The following is a 25,788-nucleotide window of genomic DNA, read 5'->3' on the forward strand; positions in this document are numbered from 1 at the left end:
CCAGTGCTTTTTTGTGCCGGTACGCAATGGTACGGCATACCGGCACCTTTTTTTGCCCCCCCCCCCCCCCAGCGACCCCCTGGCGAGTCCTGCACCTCCTCTCAGTCCCCTACTTACTTTTTTTTTTTTAAAGACTCAGCAGCGCGAACGGTGCAGGCAGCGATTGAAAGAGGCTGTCAGCATCGGAGCTTCCCTCTGCGAGTCCCGCCTATGTTGTTTCAACATCCTGTTTCCGCATAGGCGGGACTCGCAGAGGGAAGCTCCGACACTGACAGTCTCTTTCAATCGTTGCCTGCACCATTCTGCTGAGTCCGACACTGGCAGGCAATGGAGAAGGAGGACGGGCTGGAAGAAGAATCGCTGGACATGGGAGAGGGGAGGGCAGGGGAGAGAGGAGAATCGCTGGACATGGATGGGAGGGGAGGGCAGGGGAGAGAGGAGAATCGCTGGACATGGATGAGAGGGGAGGGCAGGGGAGAGAGGAGAATCGCTGGACATGGATGAGAGGGGAGGGCAGGGGAGAGAGGAGAATCGCTGGACATGGATGAGAGGGGAGGGCAGGGGAGAGAGGAGAATCGCTGGACATGGATAAGAGGGGAGGGCAGGGGAGAGAGGAGAATCGCTGGACATGGATGAGAGGGGAGGGCAGGGGAGAGAGGAGAATCGCTGGACATGGATAAGAGGGGAGGGCAGGGGAGAGAGGAGAATCGCTGGACATGGATAAGAGGGGAGGGCAGGGGAGAGAGGAGAATCGCTGGACATGGATGAGAGGGGAGGAGAGGGCATGGGAGAGAGGAGAATCGCTGGACATGGAGGGGAGGGCAGGGAAGAGAGAATTACTGGACATGGATGGGAGGGGAGGGCAGGGGAGAGAGGAGAATTGCTGGGCATGGAAAAGAGGAGAATCGCTGGACATGGATGAGAGGGGAGGGCAGGGGAGAGATGAGAATCGCTGGACAGGGATGGGAAGGGAGGGCAGGGGACAGAGGAGAATTGCTGGACATGGATGAATGGAGGAGTTGGCGGGGAGAGAGGAGAAATGCTGGACTTGGGTGGAGGAGAGGGGAGAAAGAATTATTGCTTTATATGGATACAGGGCAGGGAAGAGAGGAGAAATGTTGGACATAGGTGGAGGGAAGGAAAGAGGAGAAGTGCTGGACATAGGTGGAGGGAAGGAAAGAGGAGAAGTGCTGGACATGGCTGGAGGGGTGGAAAGAAAAAAGAAGATGCACATGGATGGAGATGAGGGAAAGAGAAGAAAGGAGAAAAACTGCACATGGATGGAGAAAATAGGCAAAAGCTGGATCCACGTTATACCTCCTCCAGTCAATTCCATGGAGGAGGACCCAGCTTTTACTTATGGATGTATGGCAAGAAATGAAGAAGAAAGGAGGAAAGTAAAGAAATAAATGGAAAGGAAGCTCTGGAAATGGAGTTAAGGGAACAGATAGAGAGCAACAGAATCAGAGACTGGGATGGATAGAAAAACAAAGTCACCAGACAACAAAGGTAGAAAAAATCATTTTATTTTCATTTTAGTGTTTGAAATATGTCCAATTTGAGAATTTACATCTGCTGTCTTATTTTGCACTGGGTATACTGGAGCTGTAACAGCTTACAGAAATGATTTCTGATGAAAAAAATCACATTATTTTTTTCTCCTATACTAGTATAATATTTTCAATGATGTCTGTTTATATGCGCCACGGATGGTATAAGGGGTGTGGCTAATGTGGGTGTGGCTATCATAGGGGTGGAGCCATATGTGGTGACCCTGCCCATAATGAGTACCGGCACCTTTTTTTTTTTGGAAAAAAAAAAGCACTGGGGACAACCATGTGTTAGCACCAGCAAGTTTGGGGGAGGCGGACATTTTTCCAGTGACAATATTATGCAAAGTAAAGGAAATGTTCCAAACACAAAGCCTTCTTTGAAACAAGAAGTTATTTAAAAAAACTGGAAAGTATGACACCAGATTCACACCTTTTCTTTATCTGGAGTGTAGGAAAATAATGACTTTCAGTTTTGTATTTATACATCCTGGTGTGGCAAGTGTTGCTTTCTCACACCTGCTTGAAAACCATTTTGCCTGTCAAAATAAGTTCCACTAAAGAAAGAATCCAAAACTAAATAAACCAGCTTTGAGTCTTGAATTGTTTTCTAAATATCAGAAACTATAAATCTCAAGAGACTGAGACACATTATGGATAATATTTTTAAAGCATCTCCAGTGTAAATGACAGCTAGTATAGGTAAATAGCAATTTTAAAACTCTACACATGGAGATCCACACCACAGAGAGATTTCAAGGGGGTATGGTTGGCGACATGGAATAGTGTGGTGTGTGGGTCCAGTGGTTCAAAATATAGACGTGTTCCCTTTTTCAGAAGGAGAATGCATGTGTTGGTAAAACATTGTCAATGTCAGCTTTTAAAACTGCCCAGAGACATGCATAATTGCTAGCATAAAAGGAAGGTGCAAAGACCAATGAAATACCAGGCCCCTCCCCCGCTCAAACCCTTATTTGTGACCCTAGAGGAAGTACTGCAAGACTATCAGTAGGCGTCAGAGATGCGATTTTGAACCCAGATTCCAATAGAGCAGGGACAACTGGGGATCACTCCTGCACCCCACAAACCACCAGGGAACCCTCAACAAGAGCCAGAGACATCAGAAGATATATATTCTGATTTTTGAGGAGGTCTTTGACCTATGAAGTGATTGTCATTTTTAAGTCATTGATACAGTTGAAATTGTTTTAACTGGAACTCTGAGGTCTTTTCCTCCTTATAGAGCTCTAGAACATTGAAAATTGCTTGATTTAAGGTATTTGACATGTTATTAGAGTTGGATTTTATTGTTGTGATCTTTAAATCTTTCCCCATACACTTTATGACAAAGGCCACTGATCATTTTAGTAACCGTCCTCCAAGCTGACTCCATTGTATGCAAATAGATCTCATGCATATACATTGGGGAAATTCTGAAAACCCAACTGGGTTGTAGCCCTCGAGGACCAAGGTTGCCCACCCCTGGTCTAGCGCCTGTGACATATTTCACAAACGCAGGGCTGTACTTACAAACTTATAGTAAGATTGACATATCTCTACCACATGATCAAGCATGTCAAAAACATATGGCACATGAATGGCAATGTCTCAAAATATTGCAATGTGAAACATATACATAGAGAAGCATACCCAAGGATGCCCATGAAGCTGAAAACGGCCCATACAAGCCCTCACCACCATGCCCTGCCCCCATAGGGCAAGTACATAGGGTCCGTAAGGTCCCCACAATGTCCCTGGTGTCCTTTTGATGCCTGCAGGGGAAAATGTCTAGCACCGCACGTGGCAACAGTACAAAATGCACACCAAGCGCTCCATAGTGGCGAGGTTCAGTGTCTTCACCAACCTTGCGCCCCACAAAGCTCTTCAGCAGCCTCCATTTTCTTTTGATGTCCTCTATATCTCTATGTGCATGGTAGACCGCATTAAGCTTATTGCATATGGTGACCCATTCTTTTGCCCCTGATATAAGCACATGTAGTTTGTTTTAGAGATTAGTGTACTTATATTTAACTGCCTTTCAAATAGTATTGTTAAGGCAGTGTACATAAAATAAAAACTGTACCTCTTGAGGGTAATTCTATAAAGGAGTGCCTATTTTAGGCAACAAAAATGCACCTATTTGGATCCTAATCTATAAAGAAAAGTAGGTACTTATTCTATTTTTTTTAATATAGGTCAAACACCCATGTATATTTTAGACAAGAGCACTTATACCAGCCATAGAACGTAGATTATGGTGGAAAGAACACATGTAGATTATAGTATTTTATCATCTATGCATATAACTGTATGTAAATGTGCATCCCACCCATGTACCAACCAAATTCCACCCATATGAACGTGCCATTGAATACTGTCACATAGTTACAGAATAGCACTTAGCCAGAAATTGCTCACTAGTGCGTGTATGTGTTCATATATGCATGTAATTGACTAGAATGCCAACATTTTTGTGCATTCTTACCAGCTAAATCTAGGTGGCTCCTATAGTTCCTGTTCTGACATAAAAAAATTACTTCTCATAACATTTTTAAAATGAAAACCAACAAAATTAAGTGAAAAGGAAAAGTTAAATAGACATACCAAATGCTTTACAATCATCAATGCTATGGGAACAACTATCCCTATATCAGACGATCTGAAGATCCTAGGAATTACCATACATCATGACTTATCCTTCGACAACTGGGTAGGAAACACTACAAAGAAAATGTTCCACATGATGTGGAAACTCAAAACATATAAAAAATTATTTTCCATGGGATGTTTTCAGTACTCTCGTCCAAACCATGGTCCTTGCCCATGCAGACTATTGTAATGGAATCTACATAGGATGTAAGGAACAAACCTTAAAGAAATGACAAACTGCTCAAAACACAGTAGCAAGACTCAAATATGGCAAAAAACTGATTTGAAAGAGCGAGACCACTACTCCAAAACCTACACTGGCTAACTATCAAAGCATACATATCCTTCAAGATCTGTACACTGGCCCATAAAATAATTTTAGGCTTCTCCCTGTATTACATGACCAACCTAATAATCCTACCATTATGCAATGCAACCAAGAGCACAAGATCCTACCTTACCCTCCACTTCCCCAGAACTGAAATACAAAACCACATACACAAGCTTCACATATGTCTGCACCAAAATCTGGAACTCTCTACCAAAAGACCTAAAGTTCATGCAATTCAGAAAACACCTGAAAGCCCACTTCTTCAGAACATTCCTCTCCAACGGACTCACTTAGTCAAGCAGATAACTGTTCAACACTCCGTAATCAGAATCTACATGGCTCCTAAACATGCAACCTGTTTTCCCTTAATTTAACTGTAAGCCACATTGAACCTACTACTAGGTTGGAAAATGTGGGGTACAAATATAGTAAATAAATAAATAAAATTTAGGTGCACCCATTCAGGCCACTTAAAACTAGGCCTAAATAACTTCACCTAAGTTAGGCGCAGATCGGGTGTATTCTATAATAGTGCGCATAGTTTTTTTAAATGCCCATAACCTGCCCATTACACTCATGGCCATGCCCCCTTTTCAACTGTGTGCACTGGAAATTAAATGCACCGCATTATAGAATATGCCTAGAAAGTTGTGCATGTTAATTGTAATTAAAGCCAATTAGTGCTGCTGCTACTACTACTACTACTACTATTTAGCATTTCTATAGCGCTACAAGGCATACGCAGCGCTGCACAAACATAGAAGAAAGACAATCCCTGCTCAAAGAGCTTACAATCTAATAGACAAAAAATAAATAAAGTAAGCAAATCAAATCAATTAATGTGAACGGGAAGGAAGAGAGGAGGGTAGGTGGAGGCGAGTGGTTACGAGTCAAAAGCAATGTTAAAGAGGTGGGCTTTCAGTCTAGATTTAAAGGTGGCCAAGGATGGGGCAAGACGTAGGGGCTCAGGAAGTTTATTCCAGGCGTAGGATGCAGCGAGACAGAAGGCGCGAAGTCTGGAGTTGGTAGTAGTGGAGAAGGGAACAGATCAGAAGGATTTATCCATGGAGCGCAGTGCATGGGAAGGGGTGTAGGGAAGGACGAGTGTGGAGAGATACTGGGGAGCAGCAGAGTGAGTACATTTATAGGTTAGTAGAAGAAGTTTGAACAGGATGCGAAAACGGATAGGGAGCCAGTGAAGGGTCTTGAGGACAGGAGTAGTATGAGTAAAGCGACCCTGGCGGAAGATGAGACGGGCAGCAGAGTTTTGAACCGACTGGAGAGGTGACTAAGTGGGAGGCCAGCAAAAAGCAGATTGCAGTAGTCTAAACGAGAGGTGACAAGGGTGTGGATGAGGGTTTTGGTAGAGTGCTCGGGAAGAAAGGGGCGGATTTTATGGATGTTGTAAAGAAAGAAACGACAGGTCTTGGCAATCTGCTGGATATGAGCAGAGAAGGAGAGAGAAGAGTCAAAGATGACCCCAAGGTTTCGAGCTGAGGAGACAGGGAGAATGAGAGAGCCATCAACAGAAATAGAAAACGGGGGGAGCGGGGAGGTGGGTTTGGGGGGGAAAATGAGAAGCTCGGTTTTGGTCATATTTAATTTCAGGTGGCGTTGAGACATCCAGACAGCAATGTCAGACAAGCACGCTGAAACTTTGGTTTGGATGCAAGGTGAAATATCAGGAGTAGAAAGGTAGATTTGGGAGTCATCAGCATAGAAATGGTAGGAAAAGCCATGGGATGAGATTAATGAACCAAGGGAAGAAGTGTAGATAGAAAAGTACCAATTATCAGCACTGATTGGCTTGTTAATCAATTAAGTTGTGCGTGCAATTTGGCCACATGGCCAAATGAGTGGGCACAGCTTAAGGCACCATATATAGTATATGGGGGTTTCTGTATTGTACATAAGTACATAAGTAATGCCACACTGGGAAAGACCAAGGGTCCATTGAGCCCAGCATCCTGTCCACGACAGTGGCCAATCCAGGCCAAGGGCACCTGGCAAGCTTCCCAAACGTACAAACATTCTATACATGTTATTCCTGGAATTGTGGATTTTTCCCAAGTCCATTTAGTAGTGGTTTGTGGACTTGTCCTTTAGGAAACTGTCTAACCCCATTTTAAACTCTGCTAAGCTAACCGCCTTCACCACGTTCTCCGGCAACGAATTCCAGAGTTTAATTATGCGTTGGGTGAAGAAATATTTTCTCCTATTTGTTTTAAATTTACTACACTGTAGTTTCATCGCATGCCCCCTAGTCCTAGTATTTTTGGAAAGCGTGAACAGACGCTTCACATCCACCTGTTCCATTCCACTCATTATTTTATATACCTCTATCATGTCTCCCCTCAGCCGTCTCTTCTCCAAGCTGAAAAGCCCTAGCCTTTTTAGTCTTTCTTCATAGGGAAGTCGTCCCATCCCCGCTACCATTTTAGTTGCCCTTCGCTGCACCTTTTCCAATTCTACTATATCTTTCTTGAGATGCGGCGACCAGAATTGTACACAATACTCAAGGTGCGGTCGCACCATGGAGTGATACAACAGCATTACAACATCCTCACACCCTAGGTAGCCACGCAGGAAGCTTTCTGCATCAGCTTTCCTACATTGACCACTTTGTTCTCTTTTCTATCACTTTTTAAAACTATGTAGCTGATGCACATTTGAAAAATTTAGGCCCTTGACCAGTATATCTTCATGCAGTTAAGACCATTTTGCTTTATTTTCTGGATTTCTCTGCAGTATATGAACAGATTTCTGTATTAATGCAGGAAGTCATGTAGCCAAAGCAAATATTTCTAGACATTTTCTGCACCACCACCAAAGCAAGGTGTTCCAGGAAATCTAAATTTCCTGAGCTAGGCAAATACACTACTTGAGAAAGTGACTGTACCTTGCCCCCACACACATTCTATACTATCGCCTTTCACCTTCTCGTGGCAGTTTCATGATACAGTCTGCTAAATAGGACTTCATTTCTGAATACAAACATTTCTGTGGAAACCCCCCCCCCACCCCCCCAACTCTAAATATCCTTTTGAGTTTATCATTTTCACCAGATTTTTATCTATTGACAGGCTGGTAGATGAATAAGTAGAAGCAAAAAATGCTTTGCTTTTTCTTTTTACAAAGAGACATCAACATTGCCTTAGCTTGCACAACTCCAAGGAAGGGTAGATGCTTGTGGAGTGGAGGAATGGCAACTGGTTAGTGCAGCGGGCTTTGATCCTGGCAACCTGGGTTCATTCCCACTGCAGCTCCTTGTGACCTTGGACAAGTCACTTAACCCTCCATTGCCCCAGGTACTAAAACTTAGATTGTGAGCCCTCTAGGGACAGAGAAAGTACCTGCATATAATGTGTTCAGCACTGCATATGTCTGGTAGCGCTATAGAAATGATTAATAGTAGTAGTATGCCTTTATCAACTATGTTAAGCAAAAACAAAGCAGGAAATAGACCAGGCAAATCCAGAGACAAATGAGGAGACTTCAGTCAATTATACACTCACGCATTTTTCACTTAAAGATCTTTTTAAAGACCACATTGTTCCTTTTTCTTGAATTTACGGTTATTGACCATTTGATGGTGTTGCATTTTATTTAAAGACTCCTGATGCAGGCTATCAGCCGAAACATGGTACTGTGTTGCGTCTTCACCAATAAATTGTTCATAATCGACTGAAGTCTCCTTATTTGTCTCTGGATTGCCTGGTCTATTTCCCACTTCTCTGTTTTTGCTGTTGTTTCCTTGTGGGATCTCGGTATACCCCCGTCTCAGCAGACTCTCACCTCAACTATATTAAAACATGCACTGAGACTGTCCCAGCAAAGGCGGTCTCTGCAGCACATCCAGTTCCCAATGTAACTATTGCCTGCTGGGTAATAGGGTGACTTACTATTGCCCTATGTAATAATTTAAAGTTAACAACTTTCAGACTGAACTCCCCTGAGCATACATTACCTCCCTCACCTGTGTTTTCCTTGGCTGAAAGTACTTTATGTGTTGTGAAAGAGCATGTGTGCTGTGGACAGTGAGGGGAGGATGGTTTTCATTATGGGAAATGTATCCAAGTAAATGCTTTGTTACCAGATCAAATTCCTCTGCATATTGTCAACACCAGGTAGAGTTAGGTGTGAAGACAGACTTTGTATAGGGCATCTAGTCAGAAAAGGGATGTCCAAGCTAGGACATTTAAACATTCTTTATTATTTCAAAAAAGGCTCACTGAAAGTGGAGCCTCTTGTAAAATATGTGTAAATGCATGCAAGAGTTTGTGTATATTGTGTAGTACATCCATCGAAGACAGCCATTTCTAAACAACCACATTTTTAAAAAGGGCAGTTTTGCACATGTGCCAAGTTGCCAACATTTATCTGTGTATAAGCTTAAGCTGCAGATTTTACAAAAATAGACATACAGGAAGAGCCAATTAAGAAGCCAAATTACATTTGTGTTTTTTTATTCTAGTCTATGTTTTGTATACTGCCCACATTCCACATAGGATTCATAATGGTTAACACTCAGATAAGGACCTCACCATCTGAGGGATGTATATCAGTTCAGTTGGAAGTAGCAGATAAATGGAACTAGATTTTTGGAACTACTAGTGTGTATGATATATTTACATACACTTTCGATAGTTTATACCCCTGACGCAGCCTGAGGGCGAAACGTGGCCACGTCGGGTATTGTTCCAATAAATACATTTGATTCCTCTGCTTTGTTGTTTTACATCTACTGTTTTGTAAGCAGTTGTGTGCCTTTTTGTTTTTTTTGTTAATCAAGAGCAAATTCATAAATAATCCCGTTATAACAAATATAGGTAAAACATAGGTAGGATGGAATTTGTCTTAGTTCACAAGGCAAAGTGTTCCAAATTCTTGCACCTTGAAACGGGAATGAGCGATCAACAACATACTTTAAACAGATATTCCTAAGTGAAGGGTATCCTGTTCAAAGAAAACCAGAATTATGTCTATAATATGGGATAGCAACAAAGTCAGTACTTCCTCTGAATTTTGGCCATAAATTGATTTAAAAACTAAACAAGCCAACTTAAACTTAATAAGTTTATTAACAGATAACCAACGGATATCTGTCAGAAATGGAGCAGCACTGTCAAGCTTACATTTGCTAAATATTAATCTAGCAGTGTCTGTAACAATTGCAACTTTTTCTGAAGTTTGGTTGAAATACTGCAATATAAAGAATTTGCAGTAATTAGTTGTGGAAGAAGAATTTCTTGTGTCATAATTCTACAGTTTTGTGAATTTACTGAAGAGCTCAAAGTCGTAGTCTATAAAATATTTTTGTTAATGCATTAATTTGTCTCTCAAAGAACAAATAAGAGTCTAGAATGATCCCAAGAACTTTAGAAAGATCCTCTATTTTCAAATTCTCACCAGAAGATAGTCCAAGTTCTTTTTTCAGAATATTTGCAAAGTCCGCAAACCATACGTTTTTTTTTTTGTTCTCTGTTCAACTTCAAACAATGTTTATTTGTCCAATTATCTATAAGCAAAATATGATGTCTTAAAGAAGTTAAAGTATCTTCAAACTTTGTAAAACTGGACTTGGTTTGGTAAAAAAATATCATTTGCATAAGATAAAACTGTAACCCCTAACTCTGAAAATAATTCAGCCAAATAGCCGAAGTAGACTTTAAATGAGGGCGGTGAACACTGTGGTACCCACAACCTGAGTTCTATCGAGATGACATTGAATTCTTTCTTCTCGCACAATATGTTGTTTTACTTAGAAATTGTTTGAACAAAGTCAGTACTGCACCTGTTATCCCTAATTCACTAAGGGCTCTCTTTACTAAGCCACGCTAGCGTTTTTAGAGCATGCTAAATGCTAGAGTCGCCAATATGTTCCTATGGGCGACTTAGTTTTTAGCGTGTGCTAATTAGTGTGGACTAAAAACGCTAACGTGACCATAATGCTGCTTAGTAAACAGGGCCCTAAGTCTAAGCAACAATGAGTGATTGATTGCATCAAACACTGCAGAGATATCAAACTGGAGCAAAGTAAACTGTTCCCCTCTACTCAAAATAGATTTAAGGTCTCATTTTTGAAAGAGAAAAATGTTCAAAAAATGGCACAAAGCGGCAGATGATGGTTTTCTTGCAAAAAATGTCCAAATCGCTATTTTAGCAACACATTTTTAAGACGTTTTTCTATGCAGTTTGGCTTCCAGAACCTCTCTCCAACATTTTCCTATGTCAGGGGTAGGCAACTCCGGTCCTCGAGAGCCGCAGGCAGGTCAGGTTTTCAGGATATCCACATTGAATATACAGGAGATAGATTTGCAAGCACTGCCTCCATGGTATGCAAATCTATCTCCTGCATATTTATTGTGGATATCCTGAAAACCTGACCTGCCTGCGGCTCTCAAGGACCGGAGTTCCCTAGCCCTGTCCTATGTCATTGGTACCTACATCTACCAAGACAGCTGTCTCCTCCCCAGCACTATCTAAAATCCTATCTAGGTGACACGAGGTCTGCCACCTTTGCACCAAGCAGGCAAGTCACCAGGTGATCCTCACGTCCACCAGCCACCCAGCTATCTACAGGCCTAATAATCGAATCATTAACAGCCGTCCTAACCCTTTCCTCCTGGGCAGAAGCTCCTGGAGACACATCCTCGGTGCAAAAGGATATTGCATCCTCTGGTGGGCTGGCCCTGACTACAGGATTAGTTCCAACTTCACCAGTGTGATGCTCTCCATTTAGGTGGCAATGAGATCCAGAGCTTAATGATTCGTTGAGTGAAAACATATTCCTTCTTTTTTGTTTAAAAAAATATTTCCATGTAACTTCCATGAGTGTCCCCTAGTCTTTCTACTTTTTGAAAGAGTTAAAAAAAAAAAATCGATTCACTTTTACGCATTCTATACCACTCAGGATTTTGTAGTCCTCAATCATATCTTTCCTTAACCATCTCTTTTCCAAGCTGATGAGCCCTAACCTCTTTAGCCTTTCCTCATATGAAAGGAGTTCCATCCCCTTTATCATTTTGGTCACTCTTCTTTGAACCTTTTCTAATTCCGCTATATCTTTTTTGAGATATGGCAACCAGAACTGAATGTAATACTCAAGGTGAGGTCGCACAATGAAGTGATACAGAAGCATTATAGTATTCTTGGTCTATTCTGGTTTTTATGAATTGCGCTTCAGGTGACCAGAAAATGGTTGCTTAAATGCAAGAGACAACTTACAGGTAGAAAGAATCATCGGTGCACTTATGGGGCCTTAAGTTGAGAATTCTTTATCCAGGCCCCTCCCAGCCCCATCAGAGAATCCACAATTAATTAATTCATCTTTGTCTTATCAGGCCGACTTGTTATGGAATGCATTACCATTGATCAGTTAGAGATTATTGCCAGGTTAGGAACTATCTGAAGACGTTTTTATTTGCCAAGTTTGTAGCCCAACATTAATGTGGTGTGCCCTCGGCTCTTGTTTGCTAATTTGTAAGTTACGTTCGAGTACACTGGTTATGTTGCTTCGGCAGGGCCACTGAGAGGATGCTCTAGTTTCTTTTTTGTTACCCTCATTGAACTATTTAGGTATACACGGGCTAGAAGACTTCGATGTAATATAATTTAATGTACAGGGTCAGATTCCCCATTTGTCAGAGCATCATGGGAATGAGGTTCTCAAGACAGGGCAGAGAAGTTCCTGTCAGAAAGTGAGTGGCATTAAGGATGTGCCTGAGAGGGGGCACTGTCCAGTCACTGGGCTAGCAAAGGCCTTCTGGAACGACACAATGATAGAGATCTCAGAGGAAGCAAATGGGGCGACCCAAGTATTTAGGTGGCGATACCTTTTTTCTACTGCTTAAAGTTCAAAATTTTAGTTTTGGCTTAGCCCTTTGACACGTAAAGAACACCTAAAATCTCACATCCCAACTTGGGCACTGCATTTAGTGACAGGCACAGTTATGATTCCCTTTCACAAAGCGTCAGTAAGCCAAATGCGGAATTATCTCCAGCCCAATACAGCCACCAGAGGTAGTTCCGCCTCAAGCGTGCACCATTTCTGGCACACCGGAATTTTTTTTTTATTTTATAGCATGGCACTAACCCAGTGGTAATCGAGTAACGCTGCACCCTGCCCAGTTACTGCTGGATATTTAGATTGTACGCTCTTTTGAGCAGGGACTGTCTCTTTGTGTCAGGTGCTCAGCACTGCATGCGTCTGGTAGCTCTATACAAATGCTAATAATAATAATTACTACGGGAGCCCTTACTGCCACCTCAATGGGTGGTGATAAGTGCTCCCCCGCACGGCCACGCAGTAAGCGTAATCTTACTGAATGGCCATTTTATTTAGGGTCTTAGAAGCTGAAGGTTTAACAATGTTTGTACATCTTATATTCTATATATTATTGTCTCTCTCATCCGTAAAATTACAAAAGGAGGAAAATAAAGACTTCAAATGTACCACCATGGCAGCAAGCTATAAAATCTTTATGCCCGCATATTTCGGACTCCAATCATATCACTGGTCTTAAAAAAAAAAAAAAAAAAACCAAAAACCTCCTTGCAGAATTTCTTAACAATTTTTTGTGTGACTTTTTAAATTATTATATATCGTACAGTCATACAATCTTCTTGCAATATATCTTTATCGCATTCTATTTAGATATACAAAGTTTAATATTCAAGCACTTAGCTCTTCATTCTTTTGCCTCATTTTTTTTAAGGAGCTTGTTACCCACTGCAGTAAAAAGGGCCCTGGTGTGTGGGTAAAATGGCCCCCGCCACTACTGCAGGATCCCTTTTCCCCACAGCTTAGTAAAATGACCTCTATGCTATTATGTGCCTGCATATCATTAAAAGTTATGCTTGAGTCAAATCTCTTCAAATGTACCTGTGCTATTAAAACTTGATTTTTTTATTTTTTTGTAAAGCTTTTGCTAAGTAAATTGTTGGTGACTGGTTATCACACTTTTTCTGATCTTACTGGTTTAATATACATTAATCATCATATTCCAGATTAATTTGGTTTGATGTTTTTATACCTATTGATCCGATTTAACTATGGAGTGCCTGAGGAGGAGGGGATTCTGCTTAATTGTTTCCCACTTTGTTTTGGAGAAGCACACTACAATTAACTATAAAATAATGAATTAAGTTAAGGAATGCAGAGAACCAGGGACACCTGAGTTTAAATCCTGCTTCTGGTAAGTTCTTTCCCCTGCTCTGCCTTAAGTACAACTTAGACTGTTAAGCCATCTTGAGAAGAGATCTGCTAACCATATCAGAATATGAAAACTGCCTTAAACTCATATTTGAAAAAGGTGACTGACTAAATCCAAACAGGCAAACTTCAGGGTGTACTAAAGTCCTTCCAATAATCTTCCATCTTCAAACATTCATTAGCTGGATAAAAGATGGCCTATCTACCCAAATCTTCTGTTGATTGTGTTTAACTGGTTGTATTTTGGCATACAAAATGTATTCCCAAGAAACCTTCTAGGCCGCTGAGGTTATAAAACCCTCCAGTGAAGGTTCTACCATACCTGTATGGTTTATTTTTTCACTTTTATATTCTGCATCTTATTTTCTCTGACACTCATAGCAATATGAGCTTGAGCCCATGTGTGCAGTGCAGTGAAGATCAGTTAGAGTTGAAAAATGAAAGCATTTTCAGAAAATACACAGAGACAAGTGGGTATCTGCCCTGTTTTTTATGAATCCCTCTCCAGGTGACTAAGGGGGTCTTTTACTAAAGATTAGCTTGAGTTATCTTCAGAAGGGCCCATAGAAATAAAATGGACCCTGCTGCAGATAACTCAAGCTAATCTTTAGTAAAAGACGGTCTCATTTATCAGCTGCTGCCAGAAAATGATTGCTCAAATGCAAAAGGCAACTTACTTACAGGTAGAAAGAATCATCGGTGCTCCTCTGTGTGTCCCAGGCAGTCTTCTCTGAACCTGCCAGCTGCAGTATTGCTGAGAAAGGGCAAAGTCACATCACAAATAACAGGCACACTGCTGCAAAGACCAACCACATCCTTACTTTCCTGTTTATGAAAAAAAGAAAGGTAAAAACCACCACACCACCTAACAAAGCACAAGTGTAAGGTGGGGCTGCGTAAGTCTGGCCTGCTGCATTCACTGTTTAATAAAATATATAGACAAAAACTGGAAGTGGCCACTATGGCAAGCCATGTTTCTGAGTGTGAAAAAGCTAATGGAAAGAGACCTTCACTTTTTGCTCAGAAAGCCACACATGCTGGTGATACCAACTCCTGTGGTACCACTTAACCACCTTGCACTCTGTTCCTCAGTCACATAGCTGGAAAGACTATAGTTAAATACAACTGTTCACCACACAAGTAGATACATATAAGGCCTCTTTGGGTACAAGCCGTGTAGTACTATTTCCATCATGATTTCTGCTTCCGCAGCACACTTAGTTTGTAGTTTATTAAAACTTGCTATACTGACAATGCGACAACTTTAAAATTTGAGGTTAAACAGGCATAACTAAGAAATTCTGCTAATAAAACTCAGTAATGAGCATTCTAGTAGGAAGCTGCTTTTATTTTTTACATTTAATGTTCTTTACAGTTGGAGGAAAGCCAACCGGTCAGCTGAGCATATGCAGAACAGTCAATCGCCAAACGTGGCTGCTCTGCGCATGCTCAGAGCAGTGCATGCTAATATGGCTTTCATGCATGCATACAAGCTGCATGTAGCTTTTTTCCCCCCAAACTTATCAGCGGCACAAGCGCTTTTCATGTGCAGGAAGCTCTACAAAGCAATGATGGCAGCAGCAAGACTGATTTCTGGACAGATGTGCTCTCCCCCTGCCCGGCAGCAGCATGGAACTGCAGTCTGACCACAAGTGTCTCCTGTGCCTGACACCAAGGAGCCCAAACAGGTGCTGTCAGTCCTCCCTATAGTGTTCTTCAGCCCAGCGGCAGCAAGCCGGGGCTGCAGCAGCTGAGAAAACTGAGCTAGTGCCAGTTTCCGCCTAGAAAAACCTGACCTGCTACTACCCAGAGCCTATCATGCTGTACATGGGCTCTTTCCACATGTGAGCAGGGGCCTCTGAACTGTGGTAGTGCTACACTCACCCTCAGATCCTCCTGTTGACTCCACTGCCAAAAAGCAGCTGCCATGTAATGACAGCTCCTGACCACCTGTAATAATTTCATCCTAAAGGTAGGTGGTCCTTTCTGTGCATCATTCGGAATGCAATTTGAATAGTAATTAGCTCATTCAAATAAATTAAAATAACTTTGCATACAATTCTTGTTGGCTGCTACTGTGACAGGAAAAGACGGCAGAACTTCTTTGTGCTTGTCTCGCTGAAATCCGTGCTTGCTAAACTGGCTAGAACCAGTAAACAAAAAAAACAAACAAAAGAAGCACATTGCTGGCTCAGTAAGTTTTGTGCATCTGAGCCTCAGTCAGAAAGAGTACCCTTTCTGTGGAATGCTCTCCTCTTGGCTCTTCAATCCAAACAGTCCTTTTGCAAATACAAAACTCATTTAAAAGACAGATTTCTTTACTCTTGCCTTTGGGGTCTTTCAGGGGGACTAATTCTGGTGATTGGGGGGGGGGGGGGGAAGGTCTGCATTGGACAGTAGTACTGCAGCCCATCTGCTATCTTGCCGTTTGTTTCTCTGGATGAATGATCTCTGTTCTGTACCTTGTGGGGTTCCTTTCTACCTGTTTAAATTTTACTGTGAATTGCCTTGATTTGCCTTGAAACTAAAGTTGGATCTTATTAAATGTCAATAAACCATAAACCAGTAATCTAATTGTGACAGCAAAAGTTATTACTACTAAGTCACACTGAAATTTTATTCAATGCATGGTGTTTGTAAGATTTTGCCTCTTTTAATCATTTCTCTCACCCTAGATGCACACTGTATAAGTGCCACTAGGCAGAATAGGCATCCATCTAAGGCGGCAGCATTTGGGGGTCAGCAGAACTACAGGAGAGCATTATCTCATCTCCTATTCCCTACTCTGATCCACGCCCAGCATCTCTTCCCTTTGCCTTGCCACAGCCACACTTCTTCCCAAGCCCAGGCTCAAAAGGAACTCAATGATGGTGTGGTCTGTGCTCAAACATTGCTGTGACCTGCCCCCCCCCCCCCCCCCCGCTGCATCAAGGACAGGGGGAGGGATGAAGGAATGTTTGAGCTCACCTGTGTTGAAAGGCCCCGCACAGGTGCCAAGTCCCTTTTGAGCTTCAGTACAGGAAAAGGTAGGGTAGCTGTGGTGGTAAGGGCAAGGGAAGAAGGAAGGGAGATGAGATGTTGGACCAGGGGAGAGAAGAGTAGGAAAGGGAAGGAGACACGCTAGATCCTGGGGGAGGGAGGGAGGGAGGGAGGGGGCGACTCTGGATCAGGGGGAAGGAGCTGGCATATAGGCTTAGAGAGGGGAAGGGCAGATGTTTGCCACCAGATTGGGAGGTATGGAAGGAAGTGGATTTGCTGTCCATCTGGAGAGGGTTAAGAACATAAGAATAGCCATACTGGGTCAGACCAATGGTACATCTACCTACCTCAGTATCCTGCTTTCAATAGAGGCCAATCCAAGTACATGGCAGAAACCCACATAGTAGCAACATTACATACTACCAATCCAAGGGCAAGCAGTAGCTTCCCTATGTCTGTCCCAATAACAGACTATGAACTTGTCCCTTTAAACCCAGATACGTTAACCGCTGTTACTACATCCTCTAGCAAAGAGTTCCAGAGCTTAACTATTCACTGAGTGAAAAAATATTTCCTCCTATTTGTTTTGAAAGTATTTCCATGTAACTTCATTGAATGTCCCCTAGTCTTTGCACTTTTTGAAAGAGAAAAAAAAATAGATTCACTTCTATTCGTTCTACACCACTCAGGATTCTGTAGACAAGATAGAAAGAGGAAGAGGCTGCTGGCTGGCTAAATGGGGAGAGGAAGAGGCTGCTGGCTGGCTAAATGGGGAGGGGTGAGGGGAGACGGTAGAGTACAGTGGGTGGTAGGGTCTTGAGCCACTCTGCAGGGGGGAGGGCACAGAGAGGACATTGGTTAAAATCACCTAGGATCAGATGCACTTTGGCTGGCCCTGTCCATTAACAACTCAGGAACTTTTACCAGACTCAAAAGCTGGAGAAAAAAAAAAACTCAGAAAACTGACCCTGAACACTGCTCTTTGCTGGGAGACACCAAAAGAGTGGCCAGAGCCAGCATATTCCCTCTTACATAAGTACATAAGTATTGCCACACTGGGACAGACCAAAGGTTCATCAAGCCCGGGATCCTGTTTCCAACAGTGGCCAATCCAGGTCACAAATACCTGGCAATATCCCAAAAAAGTTCAATACATTTTATGCAAATTATCCCAGAAATAAGCAGTGGATTTTCCCCAAGTCAATTTAATAATGGTCTATGGACTTTTCCTTTAGGAAGCCGTTCAGACCTTTTTTTTAAACCCTGCTAGGCTAACCACCTTTGTCACATTCTCCGGCAACGAATTCCAGAGTTTAATTACATGTTGACTGAAGAAAGATTTTCTCCAATTTGTATTAAATTTACTACTTTGTAGCTTCAGCGCATGCCCCCTAGTCCTAGTATTTTTGGAAAGAGTAAACAATTCACGTCTACCCGTTCTGCTCCACTCATTAATTATAGACCTCCATCATATCTCCCCTTAGCCGTCTTTTCTCCAAGCTGAAGAGCCCTAGCCATTTCAGCCTTTCCTCATAGGCAAGTCATCCCATCCCCTTTATTATTTTTGTCACCCTTCTCTGTACCTTTTCTAATTCCACTATATCTTTTTTGAGATGCGGTGACCAGAATTAAACACAATATTTGAGGTAGGGTCGCACCATGGACTGATACAAAGGCATTATAACTTTTGTTTTCCATTCCTTTCCTAATATCTAACATTCTATTTGCTTTCTTAGCCACCGCAGCACACTGTACATAAGTACATAAGTATTGCCATACTGGGACAGACCAAAGGTCCATCAAGCCCAGCATCCTGTTTCCAGCAGTGGCCAATCCAGGTCTCAAGTACCTGGCAAGATCCCAAAAATGTACAGTACATTGTATGCTGCTTATTCTAGAAATAAGCAGTGGATTTTCTCCAAGTCCAATTTAATAATGGTCTATGGACTTTTCCTTTATGAAGCCATCCAAACCTTTTTAAACCCCACTAAGCTAACCGCTTTTAATACATTCTCTGGCAACGAATTCCTGAGTTTAATTACAATTTGAGTAAAGAAATATTTTATCTGATTCGTTTTCAATTTACTAGTTTGTAGCTTCATTGCATGCCCCCTAGTCCTAGTATTTTTGGAAAGAATAAACAAGCAATTCACGTCTACCCGTTCCACTCCTCATTATTTTATAGACCTCTATCAAATCTTCTCTCAGCCATCTTTTCTCCAAGCTGAGCAGATGGTTTCAACGTATCATCAACAACAACATTGAGATCCCTTTCTTGGTCGGTGACTCCTAACGTGGAACCTTGCATTATGTAGCTATAGTTTGGGTTCCTCTTTCCAACATGCATCACTTTGCACTTGCTCACATTAAATGTCATCTGCCATTTATACGCCCAGTCTCGTAAGGTCCTCTTGTAATTTTTCACAATCCTCCCACGATTTAACAACTTTGAATAACTTTGTGTCATCAGCAAAATTACCTCACTAGTTACTCCCATCTCTAGATCATTTATAAATATGTTAAAAAGCAGCAGACCCAGCACAGACCCCTGGGGAACACCACTATCTACCCTTCTCCGTTGAGAATACTGACCATTTAACCCTACTCTCGGTTTCCTATCCTTTAACCAGTTTTTAATCCACAATAGGACACTATCTCCTATCTCATGACTCTCTAATTTCTTCTGCAGTCTTTTATGAGGTACTTTGTCAAATGCCTTTTGAAAACCCAGATACACAATATCAACCGGCTCGCCTTTATCCACGTTTGTTCACCCCTTCAAAGAAATGTAATAGATCGGTGAGGCAAGATTTCCCTTCACTAAATCCATGTTGGCTTTGTCTCAATAATCCATGCTTTTGAATATGCTCTGTAATTTTGTTCTTTATAATAATCTGTCTCCCCCTGTGCTTTGTACTAAACCCCATCAGACAACAGACTTGATCATGAAATCTCCCACATTGCAGCAGTGTAAGCTATGGGGCTTGCCTCAGGTATGGTTTTCTTTTAACTATCAATTGGCATTATCAAAGATGCAGGTATATGTCCAATGTTCTATGCATGTCTTTGTCATTGTTTATGTGGAGGGGCATTTTTGAAAAAAACGCCCAAATCAGAATTTGGACATTTTACAAAGACGACCAAATTCCAAACAGGAAAGAAGTCATTTTCGAAAAAGATGGATGTCTTTCTTTTGTGTTTGAAAATACTATGGACGTTTTGTGATTTGGACGTCTTTTTTTTTTTTTAATGGCCAAAAAATAAGTGTGTAAAATGTCCAAAATCAAGCTATTGGGACATAGTAGGAGTCAGGATTTTTAGTAGACTGGTCCCCCTGATATCCCAGGACAGCAATAGGGCACCCTAGGGGGCACTGCAGTGGACTTCATAAAATGCTCCCAGATACACACCTGACCATTGCTCCCTTACCTTGTGTGCTGAGCCCCCCAAAACCCACTACCACCAACTGTATACCACTACCTTGCGGGTGAAGGGGGCACCTATACGTAGGTACAGTGGGTTTCTGGTGAGTTTTGGAGGCCTCGGTTTCCTCCACAAGTGAACAGGTAGTGGGGATATGGGCTTGAGTCCACCTGTCTGAAGTACACTGCAGTTACTACTAAACTACTCCAGGGACCTGCATGCTGCTGTAATGGACCTCAGTATGACATCTGAGGCTGGTAGTGTTCTTCAACACACTTTATGGGGGCGGGAGGGGGTTAGTGACCACTGGGGGAGTAAGGGGAGGTCATCCCTGATTCCCTCCAGTGGTCATCTGGTCATTTGGGGCACCTTTTTGTGCCTTATTCGTAATAAAAACAGGTCTAGCTCAAAACGTCTAAGTTTTAGTCCTGGACGTTTTTGCTTTGTTCCATTATGGCTGAAAGACGTCCAAGTCTTAGGAACGCCCAAGTCCCGCCTTGAATACGCCCCTGACATGCCCCTTGAGATTTGGACGTCCTTCTGACGGACTTCAGAGAAAGACGTCCAAAAAGAGGTTTCGATAATACTGATATCTCACCTTGCATCCAAACCAAAGTTTCAGTGTGCTTGTCTGACATTGCTGTCTGGATGTCTCAACGCCACCTGAAATTAAACATGACCAAAACCGAGCTACTCATTTTTTCCCCCCAAACCCACCTCCCCCCTCCCCCCGTTTTCTATTTCTGTTGATGGCTCTCTCATTCTCCCTGTCTCCTCAGCTCGAAACCTTGGGGTCATCTTTGACTCTTCTCTCGCCTTCTCTGCTCATATCCAGCAGACCGCCAAGACCTGTCGTTTCTTTCTTTACAACATCCGTAAAATCCGCCCCTTTCTTTCCGAGCACTCTACCAAAACCCTCATCCACACTCTTGTCACCTCTCGTTTAGACTACTGCAATCTGCTTCTTGCTGGCCTCCCACTTAGTCACCTCTCCCCTCTCCAGTCGGTTCAAAACTCTGCTGCACGTCTCGTCTTCCGCCAGGGTCGCTTTACTCATACTACCCCTCTCCTCAAGTCACTTCACTGGCTCCCTATTCGTTTTTGCATCCTGTTCAAACTTCTTCTACTAACCTATAAATGTACTCACTCTGCTGCTCCCCAGTATCTCTCCACACTCATCCTTCCCTACACCCCTTCCCGTGCACTCCGCTCCATGGATAAATCCTTCTTATCTGTTCCCTTCTCCACTACTGCCAACTCCAGACTTCGCGCCTTCTGTCTTGCTGCACCCTACGCCTGGAATAAACTTCCTGAGCCCATACGTCTTGCCCCATCCTTGGCCACCTTTAAATCTAGACTGAAAGCCCACCTCTTTAACATTGCTTTTGACTCATAACCACTCGCCTCCACCTACCCTCCTCTCCTCCTTCCTGTACACATTAATTGATTTGATTACTTTATTTTTTGCCTATTAGATTGTAAGCTCTTTGAGCAGGGACTGTCTTTCATCTATATTTGTGCAGCGCTGCGTACGCCTTGTAGCGCTATAGAAATGCTAAATAGTAGTAGTAGTGATTTGGACGTTTCTGTGAGATAAACGTCCAAATGCTGACATGTCACTTTTTGGACGTCTATCTTTTTTGAAAATGAGCCCAATAGTATGTTTGCCATTTTATTTGACTTTTTTGTTGGATGTGCAGTTTTTAAACTTAAATGAATACTCCAAACAGCCCAGAACACAGCGGCCAGACTAATATTCGGAAAACCAAAATATGAAAGCACAAAGCTCCTACGAGAGAAACTGCACTGGCTCCCACTCAAAGAACAAATCACGTTCAAAGTATGCACCCTCGTCCATAAAATTATCCATGGAGATGCCCCAGCCTACATGTCAGACCTAATAGACCTGCCACCAAGGAATGCAAAAAAATCTTCTCGAACATTCTTTAATCTTCATTTCCTCAACTGCAAAGGTCTGAAATACAAATTAACACACGTCTCCACCTTCTCTTACACGAGCACGCAACTCTGGAACGCGCTACCAGGCTATTTGAAAGCGACCTATGAACTGACCAACTTCCGTAAACTACTAAAGACTCATCTCTTTGAAAAGATATACCACAAAGAATAAAATATGTAAAATCTCCAAATACACCTAGAAACGTTGTAATGCGTCTATTGTTTTACAATGTCTCTGCTACACCATGATCGTGTATTTCTAATGTCTGATAATGTCTTCTGTAAAATCACTATCTTGTATTCATAATGTCTGTCACTGTCTTCTGTAATGCCACTATCTTGTACTTCATGACCATGTAACCCAAATCCTTCTGTAAAACCATATGTATATCCTTTTCTATTTCCAGTATTCATGATATATTGTAAGCCACATTGAGCCTGCAAAGAGATGGGAAAACGTGGGATACAAATACAATAAATAAATACTACTCCAGGATCTAAACAGTAGGTAAATATTCTGTTTATTCAAATACTGTAATACAAAATACTCATCAAACTGCTGCAATTAATAATTCACATTACATAGAAAATGTGCAAAGTAATTATTACAATTTATACAATTTCACAAAATATATATTCTCTTATCTATTTTGTCCTGATATATTACCTCTTAAAATGTAAGTTGCTCCAATCTAAAATATACAAAGAAAAGAATCCTATTTTATATAAATATATTTACAACTTTTTTTTTTTACAATGCACAGAATACTTTTCTTTACATTCAATGAAACATTAACATGTGATGAACTTAAGCTGTACAGCACTAGGTCTTTGTACTATTAGCCTGTCAATTGCAAGACTAATATCTAAATTTACAGTACTTGTCTTCATAATTTCTCCGCTAAGTCCACTAGAGACAAAACAGTCTTCATATTCCAGAGCGCCATGTTCCAGAAATATTGGTCATTAAGGTAATGAAGTCCTTGTATCAATGCTGGTGATACCAACTCCTGTGGTACCACTTAACCACCTTGCACTCTGTTCCTCAGTCACATAGCTGGAAAGACTATAGTTAAATACAACTGTTCACCACACAAGTAGATACATATAAGGCCTCTTTGGGTACAAGCCGTGTAGTACTATTTCCATCATGATTTCTGCTTCCGCAGCACACTTAGTTTGTAGTTTATTAAAACTTGCTATACTGACAATGCGACAACTTTAAAATTTGAGGTTAAACAGGCATAACTAAGAAATTCTGCTAATAAAACTCAGTAATGAGCATTCTAGTAGGAAGCTGCTTTTATTTTTTACATTTAATGTTCTTTACAGTTGGAGGAAAGCCAACCGGTCAGCTGAGCATATGCAGAACAGTCAATCGCCAAACGTGGCTGCTCTGCGCATGCTCAGAGCAGTGCATGCTAATATGGCTTTCATGCATGCATACAAGCTGCATGTAGCTTTTTTCCCCCCAAACTTATCAGCGGCACAAGCGCTTTTCATGTGCAGGAAGCTCTACAAAGCAATGATGGCAGCAGCAAGACTGATTTCTGGACAGATGTGCTCTCCCCCTGCCCGGCAGCAGCATGGAACTGCAGTCTGACCACAAGTGTCTCCTGTGCCTGACACCAAGGAGCCCAAACAGGTGCTGTCAGTCCTCCCTATAGTGTTCTTCAGCCCAGCGGCAGCAAGCCGGGGCTGCAGCAGCTGAGAAAACTGAGCTAGTGCCAGTTTCCGCCTAGAAAAACCTGACCTGCTACTACCCAGAGCCTATCATGCTGTACATGGGCTCTTTCCACATGTGAGCAGGGGCCTCTGAACTGTGGTAGTGCTACACTCACCCTCAGATCCTCCTGTTGACTCCACTGCCAAAAAGCAGCTGCCATGTAATGACAGCTCCTGACCACCTGTAATATTTCATCCTAAAGGTAGGTGGTCCTTTCTGTGCATCATTCGGAATGCAATTTGAATAGTAATTAGCTCATTCAAATAAATTAAAATAACTTTGCATACAATTCTTGTTGGCTGCTACTGTGACAGGAAAAGACGGCAGAACTTCTTTGTGCTTGTCTCGCTGAAATCCGTGCTTGCTAAACTGGCTAGAACCAGTAAACAAAAAAAACAAACAAAAGAAGCACATTGCTGGCTCAGTAAGTTTTGTGCATCTGAGCCTCAGTCAGAAAGAGTACCCTTTCTGTGGAATGCTCTCCTCTTGGCTCTTCAATCCAAACAGTCCTTTTGCAAATACAAAACTCATTTAAAAGACAGATTTCTTTACTCTTGCCTTTGGGGTCTTTCAGGGGGACTAATTCTGGTGATTGGGGGGGGGGGGGGAAGGTCTGCATTGGACAGTAGTACTGCAGCCCATCTGCTATCTTGCCGTTTGTTTCTCTGGATGAATGATCTCTGTTCTGTACCTTGTGGGGTTCCTTTCTACCTGTTTAAATTTTACTGTGAATTGCCTTGATTTGCCTTGAAACTAAAGTTGGATCTTATTAAATGTCAATAAACCATAAACCAGTAATCTAATTGTGACAGCAAAAGTTATTACTACTAAGTCACACTGAAATTTTATTCAATGCATGGTGTTTGTAAGATTTGCCTCTTTTAATCATTTCTCTCACCCTAGATGCACACTGTATAAGTGCCACTAGGCAGAATAGGCATCCATCTAAGGCGGCAGCATTTGGGGGTCAGCAGAACTACAGGAGAGCATTATCTCATCTCCTATTCCCTACTCTGATCCACGCCCAGCATCTCTTCCCTTTGCCTTGCCACAGCCACACTTCTTCCCAAGCCCAGGCTCAAAAGGAACTCAATGATGGTGTGGTCTGTGCTCAAACATTGCTGTGACCTGCCCCCCCCCCCCCCCCCCCCGCTGCATCAAGGACAGGGGGAGGGATGAAGGAATGTTTGAGCTCACCTGTGTTGAAAGGCCCCGCACAGGCGCCAAGTCCCTTTTGAGCTTCAGTACAGGAAAAGGTAGGGTAGCTGTGGTGGTAAGGGCAAGGGAAGAAGGAAGGGAGATGAGATGTTGGACCAGGGGAGAGAAGAGTAGGAAAGGGAAGGAGACACGCTAGATCCTGGGGGAGGGAGGGAGGGAGGGAGGGGGCGACTCTGGATCAGGGGGAAGGAGCTGGCATATAGGCTTAGAGAGGGGAAGGGCAGATGTTTGCCACCAGATTGGGAGGTATGGAAGGAAGTGGATTTGCTGTCCATCTGGAGAGGGTTAAGAACATAAGAATAGCCATACTGGGTCAGACCAATGGTACATCTACCTACCTCAGTATCCTGCTTTCAATAGAGGCCAATCCAAGTACATGGCAGAAACCCACATAGTAGCAACATTACATACTACCAATCCAAGGGCAAGCAGTAGCTTCCCTATGTCTGTCCCAATAACAGACTATGAACTTGTCCCTTTAAACCCAGATACGTTAACCGCTGTTACTACATCCTCTAGCAAAGAGTTCCAGAGCTTAACTATTCACTGAGTGAAAAAATATTTCCTCCTATTTGTTTTGAAAGTATTTCCATGTAACTTCATTGAATGTCCCCTAGTCTTTGCACTTTTTGAAAGAGAAAAAAAAATAGATTCACTTCTATTCGTTCTACACCACTCAGGATTCTGTAGACAAGATAGAAAGAGGAAGAGGCTGCTGGCTGGCTAAATGGGGAGAGGA

General features: G+C 42.3%; 1 protein-coding gene across 1 annotated transcript in view; it reads right to left on the reverse strand.

The window, feature by feature from the left end:
• LOC115462641 (tyrosine-protein kinase TXK-like) overlaps positions 1-14,492 on the reverse strand; it is a 108,149-nt gene extending 93,657 nt beyond the window's left edge. Inside the window, exon 1 of the mRNA XM_030192638.1 lies at positions 14,426-14,492. Within this exon, the coding sequence (XP_030048498.1) occupies positions 14,426-14,441 (16 nt within the window). The 5' untranslated portion in view covers positions 14,442-14,492. The remainder of the gene's footprint in view (positions 1-14,425) is intronic.
• Positions 14,493-25,788: the final 11,296 nt, after the last annotated feature.

This window comes from Microcaecilia unicolor, chromosome 2, assembly GCF_901765095.1.
Source record: "Microcaecilia unicolor chromosome 2, aMicUni1.1, whole genome shotgun sequence".
NCBI lineage: Eukaryota > Metazoa > Chordata > Amphibia > Gymnophiona > Siphonopidae > Microcaecilia > Microcaecilia unicolor.